General features: G+C 39.9%; 1 protein-coding gene across 2 annotated transcripts in view; it reads right to left on the bottom strand.

Annotated features, from left to right (window-relative positions):
- The window catches only part of Parp8 (poly(ADP-ribose) polymerase family member 8), a 165,299-nt gene that overhangs the window by 13,329 nt on the left and 137,786 nt on the right, over nt 1-14,184 (bottom strand). For both annotated transcript variants that reach the window (XM_075976032.1, XM_075976031.1), the window contains exons 18-25: nt 13,291-13,356; nt 9,139-9,206; nt 6,845-6,893; nt 5,743-5,855; nt 5,439-5,511; nt 4,251-4,320; nt 1,400-1,473; nt 268-337 (exon numbers count right to left, since the gene is read on the bottom strand). In XM_075976032.1, the coding sequence (XP_075832147.1) occupies nt 268-337; nt 1,400-1,473; nt 4,251-4,320; nt 5,439-5,511; nt 5,743-5,855; nt 6,845-6,893; nt 9,139-9,206; nt 13,291-13,356 (583 nt within the window). The remainder of the gene's footprint in view (nt 1-267; nt 338-1,399; nt 1,474-4,250; nt 4,321-5,438; nt 5,512-5,742; nt 5,856-6,844; nt 6,894-9,138; nt 9,207-13,290; nt 13,357-14,184) is intronic.

The raw sequence follows: 14,184 nt of genomic DNA, 5'->3' as shown, positions 1-14,184 counted from the left end.
CAATCTGTCTGTACTGAGTTCAGAAGAATTACACTGTCTGAAAGTAGAATTACATTCAGGAAAACGGCCAGGAACAACATGGCGCCGCCTGACCCACGCCAGTTTTGCACTTTTGTTTTGACCTCTGCAGTCTCAACTGTGCTCATTTTCCACAGTGCATGCTGGGACGGTCTTAAGGAACAATACCTCACTAACCCACGGTGAGCACTCTGCAACTACACTTCAGTTAGGATACCAGGAGCTAGGGTGGGAGGCGCAGGCACTCACCTTCACATAAGGCTATGCATTTCAAGTTACGGCTTTGCAGGAACTGCGACTGCTGTCCTTTCTTCTGAGACTAAATCATAAAACAGTTGAAAACCCACAGTAAACATGGGATACTCTAGCAAACATCAACGAGTGCTCATCATTAAAGGGCAAGAGCAACTAAGATGACTATGGGGGGACTATGCATTCTTTTAATATCCAGCTATTTTTGCTGCATCCTTTTGTTTCTGTAGCTAATCATTATCAAATCACTTATAAAGTCAGTGAATTAAAACAATGTTAAAATGGAGCTCAGTGGTCTCGGGACATATGACTAGAATTCAGAGCTTAGTTTACAGAGGGGGCTGGCAAGCTTCTATCAAGGCCAACGGAATGAAATTTGCGGGATCTTTTCATACATTAGAACTAATAAGCACTCCAGATTCGACAACCAAAACAAGCCACATTCACAGCAACATTTATGAAGTCACAGAGGTTTTTAAAGCACCTGACGGGGAAGCTGGTTTGTCATTCAGATATTTGAATAGCTAAGTTCATTATTCATCAGATGGGTTTTCATTCGCCCTGGGTATTCTGATTTTCTCTATAAGAACCTGAGATTTGCCGTCCTTCTTCTCTGCCTGGAACAGCCTTTCTCTCAAGAGTCACATGGCACATGTCCTCTTCGCCTCTGAGGCTATTCTCAAAGCTTAACTCCTCAGAGGACTTTCTCCCGACCACGCCATTTAGCAACACTTCAGTATTAACTTCCAGACTACAACACTGAACATCTCTTTCTGCAAGGTATTTTTCTTGTCATTTTGTACCCCCAGTAGAATGTAATGTTAAAGAGGACAGGAATAGTAATCTGTTTTTATTCCCTGGAATCTATGATAGACTCTGGTGACACCAAGGGGAGACCAGGATCTGTGTGTGTGCGTGTGTGCACGCGCATGCATACACACGAATGTACTTTAATTACTACTTACAAGCTATATAGTTTTTGCATTTAAAGTAAGTTTGGTTCTTAAAGAGAAATGACCACTTAAAGTTAATTTTTTGGCTTAATAATCTTGAGTATTTATCCACAGCCTGCAGTCTAATGAGACCACAATTCATTAATCACACACAGTCTTGCGAGCGGCCACGGCACCTGTGATGCATTGCTGCCTTTACTACTTGAAGCTGGCTCGTCCTTGGTTGACACCTTCTGCTTCTTGTTCATCCCTGAAAAACATCAGCACAGTTGTAACTCAGGGACACAGCTGATTGAAGCAAGTGAAAGTACAATCCGTCTATGTCAAAAGTTGTACCATAGGCAGAAGTCTAATCACACCAAGCTAGAAATGGTCATAACAGGCTCACAAGGGAGCAGCTGGTTGGGCCCCAGAAATCTCAGAAGAGTTGCAGCAGGAATCTCGGTTTGTTCTTGGCAATGAAAATGGGGATAGAAAACTCCCTGGTATACACTATAATTAGAAAAATGTTTAGTTTATTAGAAGTAATTTTCATCCTTGCTGTCTTCTGAGCACAAGCACAAGATAAAGAAAGAGTGGGAAATGCAGGTAGGAACAAAGATATTTCACCGAGGTGTTATAAAGCACTGATATAAACTCACTTCTGTGTAGAAATTACAGTGTTTCTAACTCAAAGCCCTCTATGTTCTTTTGTCTATACCAAATCATAAATCTTAGTTCTTGTTCTATTAAAGTCATGATATGATGTCCTTTTGTGAAAGATTTTAGAAAACCAAACCAATATATATTTCACTGTACAGTATGCAGAACTAAATCAATGGGAGTGTTCGATGTACTGTCACACCAGAAACTAAAACATTCTTTAGTTTCAATATATATCTTGGCAGCAGGAGCAAAGATGCTAAACAATTTGTAAAGTGTGTTTGTCTAAACCTTTCCAATCCAGACATTCCTCAAAACTCACACAGGTAGACAGGTAGGAGCAGACATGAATACAGGACAGAGAAATCGGCGGAGTACTGCATAGGGCCGGTCCACTGTCCAGGTCGTATGTTTTTAGACTTCAAAACCAACCACAACTTCATACATCCGTGGAGATTTTTTATACACCCCTGCCCCCTGCACGAACCTGTCTATGCACAGAAACCAGGGCTTTTATCACCAAGCTACCTTCTGAGTCCTTGATTCCTCTTTTAAAAATATCTCAAGAGCCCTTCAGATTCTGATAAAATTTGTAGACTTTCTCCAAGATAAATGCACACACAGAGACAGAATTTCCCACTCATTCAGAGTTTGTACACATTCCTCCTCCCATCTCTTCCCATGAACCCATCTAAGGAATCTATGAGCTAGCATAAAAGGTAGAAATCACAGGGTTTGACTTTTGGTGTCATTTTTACTATCCATGCTGATGATATATTACTTTTCTAAAAAATATTTAGTTCTTTTCTGTACAGTTTTAAGTCTGGTTTTTATAATTTTACATAGCCCACCTCAATGCTATTGTTTTCCTTCTGATATTTATCCTTAATGTTATGTTGGTATCTGACCATAACAGTACTTCTTAGCTTACATGCTCTGTTACAATGTAACCTGTCATTCCTTCCTTAACAGATAATATCAATGGAGATAGTAGAAGGCCTTGTAATGGCTTTCACTAGGTGTGCAGACAGGTACTGATCTCATGCGATTTGAGAAACAAGATTAGAAACTCTCACACACAAGCGCCTGATGTCATTAGCACTCCGGAAAAGTCTAAGCCCAATGCTCTTGGGTTCACCAAAGTGGATCAGCCACATCCAGGAGCTTGGGCATCAGTTCCAACTCATTCCCACCTATCAGGTGTCTGGCCTGAAGTCAGGCTGTCTTAGACCAACAAAACAACCCACCCACCAACTACAGAGTGGATGCTTTGAGAATCAGAGAAACCACGTGACAAATTGATTCACTGGATGCCTGATCCAAAGGCATAATAAAGAGGCTGCTTTTCTTTATATTTCAGTCAATTTGTGACACAGTAGTAGTTACGTGATAACATCTCTACCTACCTACTCTGCCTAGTTAAAATTTTTCATTATACATTTTATTTCCATTTTTTTGCTATCTTGTAATTATCTAAAATTGTGCATTTTCCTTCCGTTAGCATTTTTTGATTTTTCTTTCGCTCCTTTGTTTCCTTTCTTTTTAATTTTTCAAGACAGGGCTTCTCTGTCTTGGAACTCACTTTGTAAGAGAGGCTTGCCTCGAACTCACAGAGATCCACCTGCCTCTGCCTCCCAAGCACTTTTTTTTGGTTCTTCTATCACTGATATTTTTAAGTAAAATCTATTTTTAAATATTCCAATTATACTTCACCACTAAAAAGTAACTTACTGTGGTTGAATTTGCATAAACCTTGGCAAATGAACAGACAGATGGGCCAGGCTAATGACCTCCTACTTAATGAACTTGTCTAAGTATCATTTCTTGTCATGTAGAGACACTAAGATTTAGCATTCAGGAACAATGTGTACAACATCCCCTGGAACTGTGCAGTGTGATCATGTAACACACATACATGCAAGCACAGATGCACGTGCACACACACACACACACACACACACACACACCGCCCATAGAAGGAATTAAAAGTGAAAGAAAAATCCATCAAACCTGATATTTTAGGACTAATGAAAAATTGTCATTTGCTTTTTAAAAATTTTGTTATTAGAATCTGTTTACAGAATATTTATTACTTTATAGTTAAAATTTTAAAATGCAAAGAAATACTAACCATAAATTTCACTACTCAAGGAATTGTTCAGTGCCAATGAATGGGAGACCATTGTTTCCATACTTTATGTTTCATAGACTCTGTATAGCATATGTTTTCATTTTACCTCCAACATCCCCCATCTCATTAACATATTAGGAAGAAATTTCCTTTGGATATTATGATTAGTGTTAAATGGATTTAATACAATCATATCTAATCTATTCCAGTCATGAAAGTGGTAACGTGAGATTAGAACTGAAACACGGGATTACCTGAGTAACCAAACGATATGCTTGACATTGGACTAAGGTAGATCCCGCTCCCATACATCGCACCGTGGAGCTATGTCAGATATGAGAGAGAGAGAAATGTCAAGTCAATGGTCTGAATTAATATCAGACAGAAGAGGGCAATCGGTTTCATGTTGGAACATTACGTCTTATAAAAATGATAGTACACTTATTCCAGGTCTAATGTGAAAATATTGTTACTATCATATTTGGAATGAGTTGATGAAAAAATGAGATGAAAAAGAGACAAAGACTGTTCTTCATTTTGCCAGTAATAGAGTCCCTCATTACAAAGGACTTTAGCGAGTTCTTCTTTTAATGCATCTGAAATTCTAACAACAAGACTTGCTGAAGTACATGGAAAGGCATTTTTATGAACACTCACAAGCCACAATAAGAACAAAGTATCAGCTCCGATTTGTTATGTACGTCACGTGCCTTTCCACTCTTCCACTGGATTTTTCAAGTTAAAAGGAGCTTTAGTATTTGGAACATTCAGAGTGGTCTAAAGAAACTACTCACAACATTTAAAGTCCTTTTTTTTTTTTCTCATTTCTAAGCTCTAGGGCCCTCAAACACTAGTCCTAAAAACTTGGTACCAAGTCAATGGGCTCAGGCTTGCAGGCATGCATAGCTAATTCTGTCACCCTGTGGCTGCTGCACAGTGACAACTGCCTCAGGCGAGGGTGACCTGGTTTCTTTCCTCACGTCTTTGTGCTGCCTAAGGAACAATTTGGAGGGATGGGTTTGAAGAGGAATAAACAAAATAAAGAGTATAGCAGAGTTCGGGACTCCAACCACAACATACCAATAATACCAAGCCCTGTGTCCAAGGCTGAGAAACTGGCACCATGCATCTTTGGTAGCCCACATCTCCTTTGCTTATTATGCCTTCCTTCTTCTGTAGAGGGCCCAAAGCAATAATGGAATAATGGATGGGATGCCTGTGGGGCTTTACTTCCCGCAGTCATATTTTAGTGCGTACTTTCAAAGTGTGGCTTTCGCTTATTCTCCTGAAGAATCCTTCATTGTCAAGCATAGATCAATTTGCTTCAGCTATTTTGTGAAAATGTATTTATCTTTCTTAGAAATTCCATATAGTATTTTAAATAAATGCTTTAAAGTTCACATCTCCACTAGGGGGAAAAAAAGCATGCAAAAAAATCTTACCTGCAGACGTGTATTAGAGGCAACCACCAGACCATTCCTCAGGATAGAGTGCCAGTTTTCAATGTGAGAGCCACTAGGCAGGACACAGCCGCGGGGAGGGAAAGGGCAAGGCCAGAAAGTCAGTGATCTTTACAGTTGGGGTTAATTCTTAAGTCATGATACATGTGGAAGTTCTGAGCCTCCCAGTTAGACATTCCTACAGCCAATTCACTGAGGTCAATGCCAGCTTCGGGGACACTGCTTCCTTGCCCCACACCCTGGAAGAGGAGCTGGAGCCCACCCTGCCTCTGCCAGCCGTACTCACTGAAATGCAAACGTGCTCCCGAAGAGCTTTTTAGCGGCTCGGAAGTTGGACTCTTTGGCTGGTGGGCTGCTGAGCAGGAGGAACTGGTGTGGGGTGTGCATGAACTTCAGTTGCTGTCATTCGAGGCGATAGCAAATAATAGCATGTCAGAATTCTACCAGCTCAAGACTTACCCAAGTTATCCAGCTTCAAAACAGAGTAATTTTACACTAATAACCTTCTCAGACTAGTTCAAAAGTTATGTAACTTTTAGAACCCTCCTTAAGTTATACCTCACATGGAATTACCATAGGAAACAACTTCTTTAGGTTAGTGGGAAAGCAATAGGTAACAGGCAAACAATAGATGTCGATATTCAGATTCCACTATGCTGTCCTAATTTTCTCGATTCTATTTCTTTTTTAGGGCTTTTATTGTAGACTTCCATGGGTAAGTATCAGCCACTCCACTGAGAAAATATTCTGGAATTTGCTAAGCAGAAAACTTCATTCCCAGTTTTAAAATGAAAATCACCCTTCCGCTCTGTTTGCATGCTTTCGCTCTTTAACAGTGAAAAGTGATCAGGGGAACGGCTTGACAAGTCTCCCTCATCGTTCCCTTTCACCTCGGCTACTCGCACAGGAATATAACCTGCAGCAGTCTCCCGGGTGGAGATTCAGAGATTCGAAACAGGGAGACAAGAGTTTTAAATTTTGCTCTTGGGCACTTATGAGTACTGCAATCAGGGCCCATTAGCTTTTTAAAAACATTGTTTAAACACCACTTAGGCTGGTAAGCAAGGTATTTGACTCCTCAAATATGGGAAGGCAGACCAGTAACATCAAGTGTTCTCCCAGTCTCTCCCTAGACACCACTTGACAGACTCTTGTAGGAAGACTACATTCTCTCATGCTGATTTCTCTGTATTCATTTAAAAGGCAAGGTGCAGGCTGAAAACGGGTTTGAGTCTTGGAAGGGTTTGCAGCTGCTACACGAACTGAGGCTGAAGAAGGAACCTAGTCCTAGCCACCCTTGGACAGGCTGCCTGCAGGGCCACAGTGGTCGGCTCTCTCAACGAACACCTTCTCTCATTTCGGGGAGCATGTAGGAAAATAAAACTTACCCTGTTAACTGGCAGTTTCACGATATGTGACCTATTACTTGAGATGACCCTGAAAGGGAAATGATCAGTCGGTCACGACTAGGTGGCAAACGTATTGACTTTTTTATAGGCTAGTCAGCAAGGGATTGAAATGTGGTTTGGCTGCACCACGGAACTTTCTGCCTCTCAGTCGATTACATAAGTGTGGTTTACTTACTAACGCAATCTAAGGAGCTTACATAACAAAAAAAAAAGACACTTTCGTCTGAAAAAACTCACTGGGAAGCAGCTCCACAAAACTTGTGAATATGTCATTTTTCAATAGCACAACCCCAGATATTAGCAAAATGAACATATTTAAATATTCAATACTCTCAAATAATGATAGTTCAAATGAGAAGTAGATTCAGGCACCTGGTTGCTTTGATTCCTATATCTCCTACGTTAAAAATGTGTTTCCACAAAGATTCTGTTTGTTGAAACTCGTAAGGATATTTCTGAGTGGTCAGTGGCTTCTACACAAAAGTCAACATACTTAGATACTGAAGTTGACCATTTAATCCAGGTATGTGAAAAAAAAGTACAAAATAGCAGAGATGACTATAAAAGGTTTGATTACATTCTTCTCCCTGAACTGGAGAAAAAGAAAAAAATTAGTGAAAATTTGGATTTGGGCTGACTTCAAGGAGAAAAAAAAGAATACAATTATATATGTGAAATTAGTAGATTAAGGGGAAAAAACAACCATCTAATCGAGAATCTAATTCCTGGCCTGGGTTGAGACCTAGTACTCCAGCTGGACATAGTCATTCACTTGGCCAAGAGACCACTCTTAGGAGGGCAGGCTAAAACATGCCACAGACATAGGAATAACCAGTGTTTTAGTGAGCTACTGCACTTTTCATTCCCAGAACCCCCGACCCTAACACAGCAGCTTTAACAGCACCTCATGGAACTAAGATAAAATGTATTCTTTCACTTCTCTTATTCAAAAAAGTGTAACTTCTTCCCATCTCTTTCCGAAGCATAATTTCCTTAACATCTGGGCTTTCCCCACACAGTCTGAGCCTTCTTCATCTTTCTCTAAAGCTGCCTGCCCATCATATGACTGCTTGTCTGCCATGTATGTGACATCAATGCCAATATAAATAGCAAGGCCTTTTTTTTTCATTTTCTCCTCCATCCCCATACCCCCACCCACCCAGGTTGCTGCTGAGTTTTATAGCTTCCTGGTCCTGTTCTTTGTTTGTTTGCTTGTAAGTGTTTGTTTGAGCCCCTTTTCTTCCTTTATTAATGAGTCTAAGAACCCTAAGACAGGAACCAGATTTCCCTTGTTCCAAGAGGGCATCCCAAAATTCCTGTTGTTTATTTTCTCCCTTTAACTCTAATATGATGAGAAAATGTGAGACATTAAGAAAGGGTGTTATTTTTCTCATCTGTCAGGATTTTAATAACAGATACTAATGGATACAAACAAGGTCAATCTCATTCCCTAAAGTTTGTCACAGTCTTATCAGACCATGTGTTTTATACAATTTTGACTAAGTAAAGGTAATCAGAAACCCGAGGAGTCTGGGCTCTTTTCCCTTTAATGATATTTATAAAAACCTCCATTGCTTGTCACCTGCAGCGTTTATCTAGACCAGTGAGTTGTAGTCTGTGCATTTGTACTACTCTAAGATAATGATGGTAAGTCTATTTAAGCAATTTCTAAGAGTCATGTACACAAAACCATTATAAATCTTAATGTCTCCACTTTGCAAATGAAAGAGGACAAATTATTTGACACAGGCATCAAAGCAAAGCGTGTGCTCGAGCTACCTTTCCTGTTCGCTCTACTGTCCCCCGAGAATCCAGGCTGGACTGAATGCTCTGACCTCTCTTCAGGCAAAGAGTCAATCAAATTTTACTGGCCTTGTTAAGAATGCAAAATATACAAAGCATACTTCAAGATCTTCACTGTAAAAGTTTCAGTTTTATCACTGAGTCCTCACTGAAGTAGGAAATTAAAATGAATCAAAATGCTTTCAAAACATAATGGAATGAAACGGATCCTTTAAGACTGTAGACCAACCGCTGTCACGTACATTGTATGTTCCTACTTGTGCACATGACAGCGCCTTCCTCCTCTCGTGATATACAAGTTTTAATTAAAGTAAGTCATTAAGGACTCTTTGGTGGAAAAAAAAATTCACCAGGTTTCACAGGCTTGTAGAAGTGTAGCTTTCCAGACTTATAAAATAGCCCCCCCTAAAAAAAAAACAACACAGAAAATGCTACTGATTTTTATCGAGAGGCAAAGTACAGTTTTATACCATTGCAGAAGCGGATGAGCAAGGGGGTCCTGTTTATCCATCTGCTTCTTGATTTCCAGATAGGGTGCCTGCAAGATAAAATTACATTCCTTCATTTGTCTCTAAAACCCACTTTTTCTCAACAAATAGAAAATCAGACTGAAAAGTCTCGTTTATCTAAAACAAAAACCATAAAGATACAGCAGAGAATAGCAAATTCCCTTCTTCACACTAGGAGTAAGGAATGTATTTCTGGCAGCATGTGAAAGGCCTTGCCTGCCAGATTTAAGAGTCTTGACCAACAGGGGAGCCCAAGAGACTCCTAAAGCAATGTAGGCTATTACTGCTGTCCTTGGTTACTTCTCAGAAGTTGAAGGTTATTGCTGAAGACACGATGCACTTTGGGCAAAGGACTCTGAGGACCTGAGCCAGATCTGACCTGAAAACCTCCTCTCCGAGGACTAGCTCTCATAGTACCAAATGGAGCTATTAAAATTGCCAAAGGAGAAGAGCAATCAGTAGTCCTACACAGCTATGAAGCCCATGAACTGCATCAATAACCAGCAAGATAAGATATCCGTAACTGTGCAATGTCTTGATAACAACCAATAGCCATCTAACTGGACTTAAAGACTCCTCAAAAAGAGGGAATCCATGCATGTGGTATTGTAAACCAAACCAACTACCCACGGCCTCACTACGCCATGGACCATAGAGGCCACCTTCCTAAACCTGTATATTGTCTCACTGCATCATGAATACTTACACCCTTATGTAAGTGTAGCTCTTGCCAAAGAAGCTGTTCTTTGCAACAGATGGAGATCATTACAGAAAGCCACAATAAATCAAAATGCAGAGGATAACTGATCATGAGGATTCCAGCCCCAACTGATGAATCTACTACACAACCCCTACACCTAAGGCTCAGGGAACAGGGTAGGAAAAAACTCAGGAAGCCTACTGAGAGATTGTGCCTCCAGATATGACAAGGAAACCACATCCATGAAATTGCAACAATATGGCTATCTAAACATGCCAGTGTGGAAGGGGGAAATCTCTTGGGATCCCACCCCTCGGTGGAAGAGCCTCGGGCAATTAATATTTACTGAGAGTGGGAGAATTAGTCTTTCTGGGGATAAGTCACCCAAGCAGTTTTCCAATCCCAGTGGTTAATCCTACAAACATGTAAACAACACTAGACAGACTCAGCAGGTTGTATTCATATATTTACCTGTAGGGGGGGATGTGTATATAAAACAATGGTAATTGAAAAGAGGTCATGATTTGAAAGGGAGCAAGGTTGAGGTGGGACATAGAAAAAATTGGAGAGAAGAGAGAAAAGAGAGAGGGAGTTAAATGATGCAATTTGTTTAAATTAAAACTAACAGAAGATTTAAAGAAAAGACTTGATCTAATTTTAGCCTGGATTCCACCTTCACTAGAATACTAGAGGTGAATGAACCCCTGCCCCCAACGCCTGTGCGTGTGTACATGCGCATGAGTGCACACACACACACTCTTCTATCTCTCCTAAGGTGATGCAAAGCTACCACACAGCACACACTGTATCCTCCCACTTCGCCATACTGCTTCCAGTGATTCCCCACTTCGCCTCTTCCACGATCTCCCATTTCTCCTTCTCTGCCCTCATCCCACCCCTCTGTGCCCACAATTTTCTCTTCCTCGTAACTCCTTCAGTTCCTTTCATAAGACTTGCTCCTCTTGGGGTTGAAGGAAAACAGTTAAATTCAGCTTAGACTTCAGCTCCTTGCCCACTGTGGTGCTCAAAAGAGAAAATGCCCACAGCTTAACAAAGCATCCTGCAATGTTTCTCATTGTTGCTGGACACTTTTATTTTAATATTAAAGGAAAACGTACAGACCTCATGTATTTCTATATGAAAACTGAGCACATTTTATGTAAGAACCCTTCTCCAAGAGAAATTAAATGGAATTTACTATCAAATTAAACATTTTATTACAGAAAAAAGGAACAACTTCTTTCCAACAGTTTAGAGCTAGCTAGGGCTTTAAAACATTGGTTAGTATATGACTGAGGAAAAGCATAAAGAATTTGATCCCATAAAACCTGACAGCATGCCGATGCAGTCACTCTGCGGGAGGAAAACGCCGAGCGACTTTTCCTAACTGGATACTGAAAACATTGAGGCTCTAAGGAACTAAGCAACTTGCTCAAGGTCGTGGGCCACATCACGCTGAGGCAGTTATACAACTCTGGCCCCTAGATTCCTAGGCTGATCCTTCAACTTTTCTATTGTCTTCTGTTAAAACAGCTTACACATGAACCACAATAAAGAAAGCAATTTCTGGCCGTGAGAAGATTCTAGAGTCAGAGTTTGTAGCCATGTTTAAATCTAAGAATGATATATGGGTCTAGACACTAGAGTGTAGTACAAATACCCTATATCAAACTTTTATCATGACTTAAAATATTTATCTTCACATAGATGAGACATTATTTCTTGTTTCTTATTCTTGTGAAAAATGCACTTTTTTCTTTTCTTTCCTCATAAAATAAGTGGGTTTTTTTTTTTGTAAAATAATTCAGAGGATACTGCAAACTATGAACCCAGAACAGTCACTAAAAGAAATGGGAGACTTAAAGCAAAAATATCACCCGTAAAGTAGGAATCCCATATGGGCCACTGCCTAACATAGACCGTTGAGTGAATGGAAAAAAGAACAGATGAATGAACAAATTAATATATAAATACTGGTCGTCATGAATAAATAATGACCAAAGGAATCAAGGGCAAGAATCAGAAGTGTGAAGTGTACATTTGAGAATGTCTCCAGTAGAGGACCAGAGAGAACACTGGGGTGAAGGGTAGAGCAGAGAGAAACTCAGGGAACCTGGTCAGGAGACGACTTCTTCTTCCACAGGGAGAATGAATGACCCCAGGTTATTCTCATCATACACCCAAAGGTGTCTAGCCCAAAGCAGCCTAGAACGGACACGTGTAAGCTGTGCACAACATGTACTGTAAATTTTGGATTATTCATTTTGATTCATGATGATGATTTTTAGACCTCTTTCCAATGTCTGAACAGTGAAAAGGCCTCAGTGCTTCAACAGTAAGAGTTTTTCCACATGCTAGGCTGTAGCACAAGGATGTGTAAGTTTTCATGACAAATCTACATCTTCATTTAGTACACCCCTCCACCAGAGCCTACCTGAGAACAAAAAACATAAGCTCATACTCCTATGGTGACTATCAATTCCAAAGTGGCTATCGGGTCTGTGTTATACCTGTATTTGATAAAATTTTAATTTTTTAGTATAATTTCATGTCCCTTAATATTTGCTTTGCACAATTAAGAGTCAGATCCACTGGACCTTGTGTTACAGAGTTATTAACTACCATATTGGTGCTGAGAATTGAACCCAGGCCCTCTGGAAGATCAGGCAAGTCCCTTCACCACTGAGTCATCTCTCTACCCCTGAAAAATGAATCTTAAGAATAATTCTAGGGACTGAAGAAATCACATGAACACACACAGGAAGGAGCAGGAAGAGAGAGAGGGGGGGAGGGAGGAAAGGAGAGTGAGAGGGAGGGAGAAGATATTTCTAGAGCTATTGTGGCAGCACGTCTATGTTGATAACCCCATTACTTAAGAGATAGACAAAAGAAGATCAGAAGTTCCAGGTATCCTTAGCTACAGAGCAAGTTCAAGGTCACATGTACGTACACACACACACACACACACACACACATCCAACAACAAAGAAAATTTGTAGTCCGATGTGATGTAACACCATCAAATGTAACCCCAGTCTCGAGTGTCCCAAATCTCTGTCTACTTTAACAATCAAAATAATTATTAGCATCGGGTAATACTGAAGGTGGGACTTATTAGATTTAGACACTGTTTTAAAAGATCCTGTTGTGTAACTTCAAACACTTAAGGCTTTTACTCAAATTTAAGAACAAAATATTAAGATTACAACTATACATTTATTCATTAAAACCCAGTGTTAGCACAACAAGACACTGACAGAATTGAATTAAACCATCCTAGCACATTTTTATGATTTTAATTATGTCTTGTAGAGAAGAAAATTGAACATTCTGTAACAGTGTTGTTCTGAAGACATTTTAAGATTTTGTTCATGTGGACTGAACGGCAGAAAAGCATGAGACCGGATTTTTACCTGTGTCATTTCTCTGATGGAAGTGATGCTGTCCAGAGCTTTCATTACTCGGTCATAGTTCTTCTTCTGTATGACAAAGGAAAAAGCATTCTTCACCTACAAGCCTTTGCAAGTTACATATCGCTAGAGAAAAATATTATTTCTATACACGCATTTTCCATCAAAGGCACTGTGAAATCAACAATGGTACATAAAAGAAACCTGTAATAAGGAGAGGAGGGTTGATCTCTAGAATCACAGGGAAGAAAAACTAAAGTGGTATGCCTTACATAAGGGCACAAAATCATGCTCACCTCCCTGGGATAAAAATCTTCAAATACAGAAAGATTTGGGGCCCTTGAGCCTGGCTTTCCCCCATGCCAAAGCAATAAGCAATAAAGTAAGCTCAGACTCCTTCTGGAAGAAGATATACTTCAAATCTCCCATGTGCTTTAATCTTAGATTGGAACACTGTTACCCAAAGCAAGATGACAATATGTGCTCAAATGATCCCTCATTTCTATGCAGAAAGCTAACAAAGGAGGACAGGTCGGCTGAGGAGCATTATACAGTCATTCCTCTAACAGAATTCCGAGATGAACAATAATATAAACTAAGCAATTTTGGCTCTCAATCAATCTGAAATTCTGTTATTTCAAAAAGTCTCTGCCATAAGTGTTTAGGAAATGGTTTTCTTAAGAAATGTGTGTCTTTTAACAGTATAGATTTAACTGTTGTTAACTTTGAGGAGAAGGGTGGGGAAGAACAGCAGGAGAGGTCAAGGTGATATGGAAGAAAAGAAAAGTGGTCCTCTGAATAACATTCCTTATATTCTGAGGATATTACAGAATCTTTAAACATAGGATATGACCTTGAATTTACCATGGATACACTCAACAAGACAAACATTCCAAG

This window comes from Microtus pennsylvanicus, chromosome 6 (genome assembly GCF_037038515.1).
Source record: "Microtus pennsylvanicus isolate mMicPen1 chromosome 6, mMicPen1.hap1, whole genome shotgun sequence".
Classification (NCBI taxonomy): domain Eukaryota; kingdom Metazoa; phylum Chordata; class Mammalia; order Rodentia; family Cricetidae; genus Microtus; species Microtus pennsylvanicus.
This window is presented reverse-complemented; position numbering and strand designations above follow the sequence as displayed.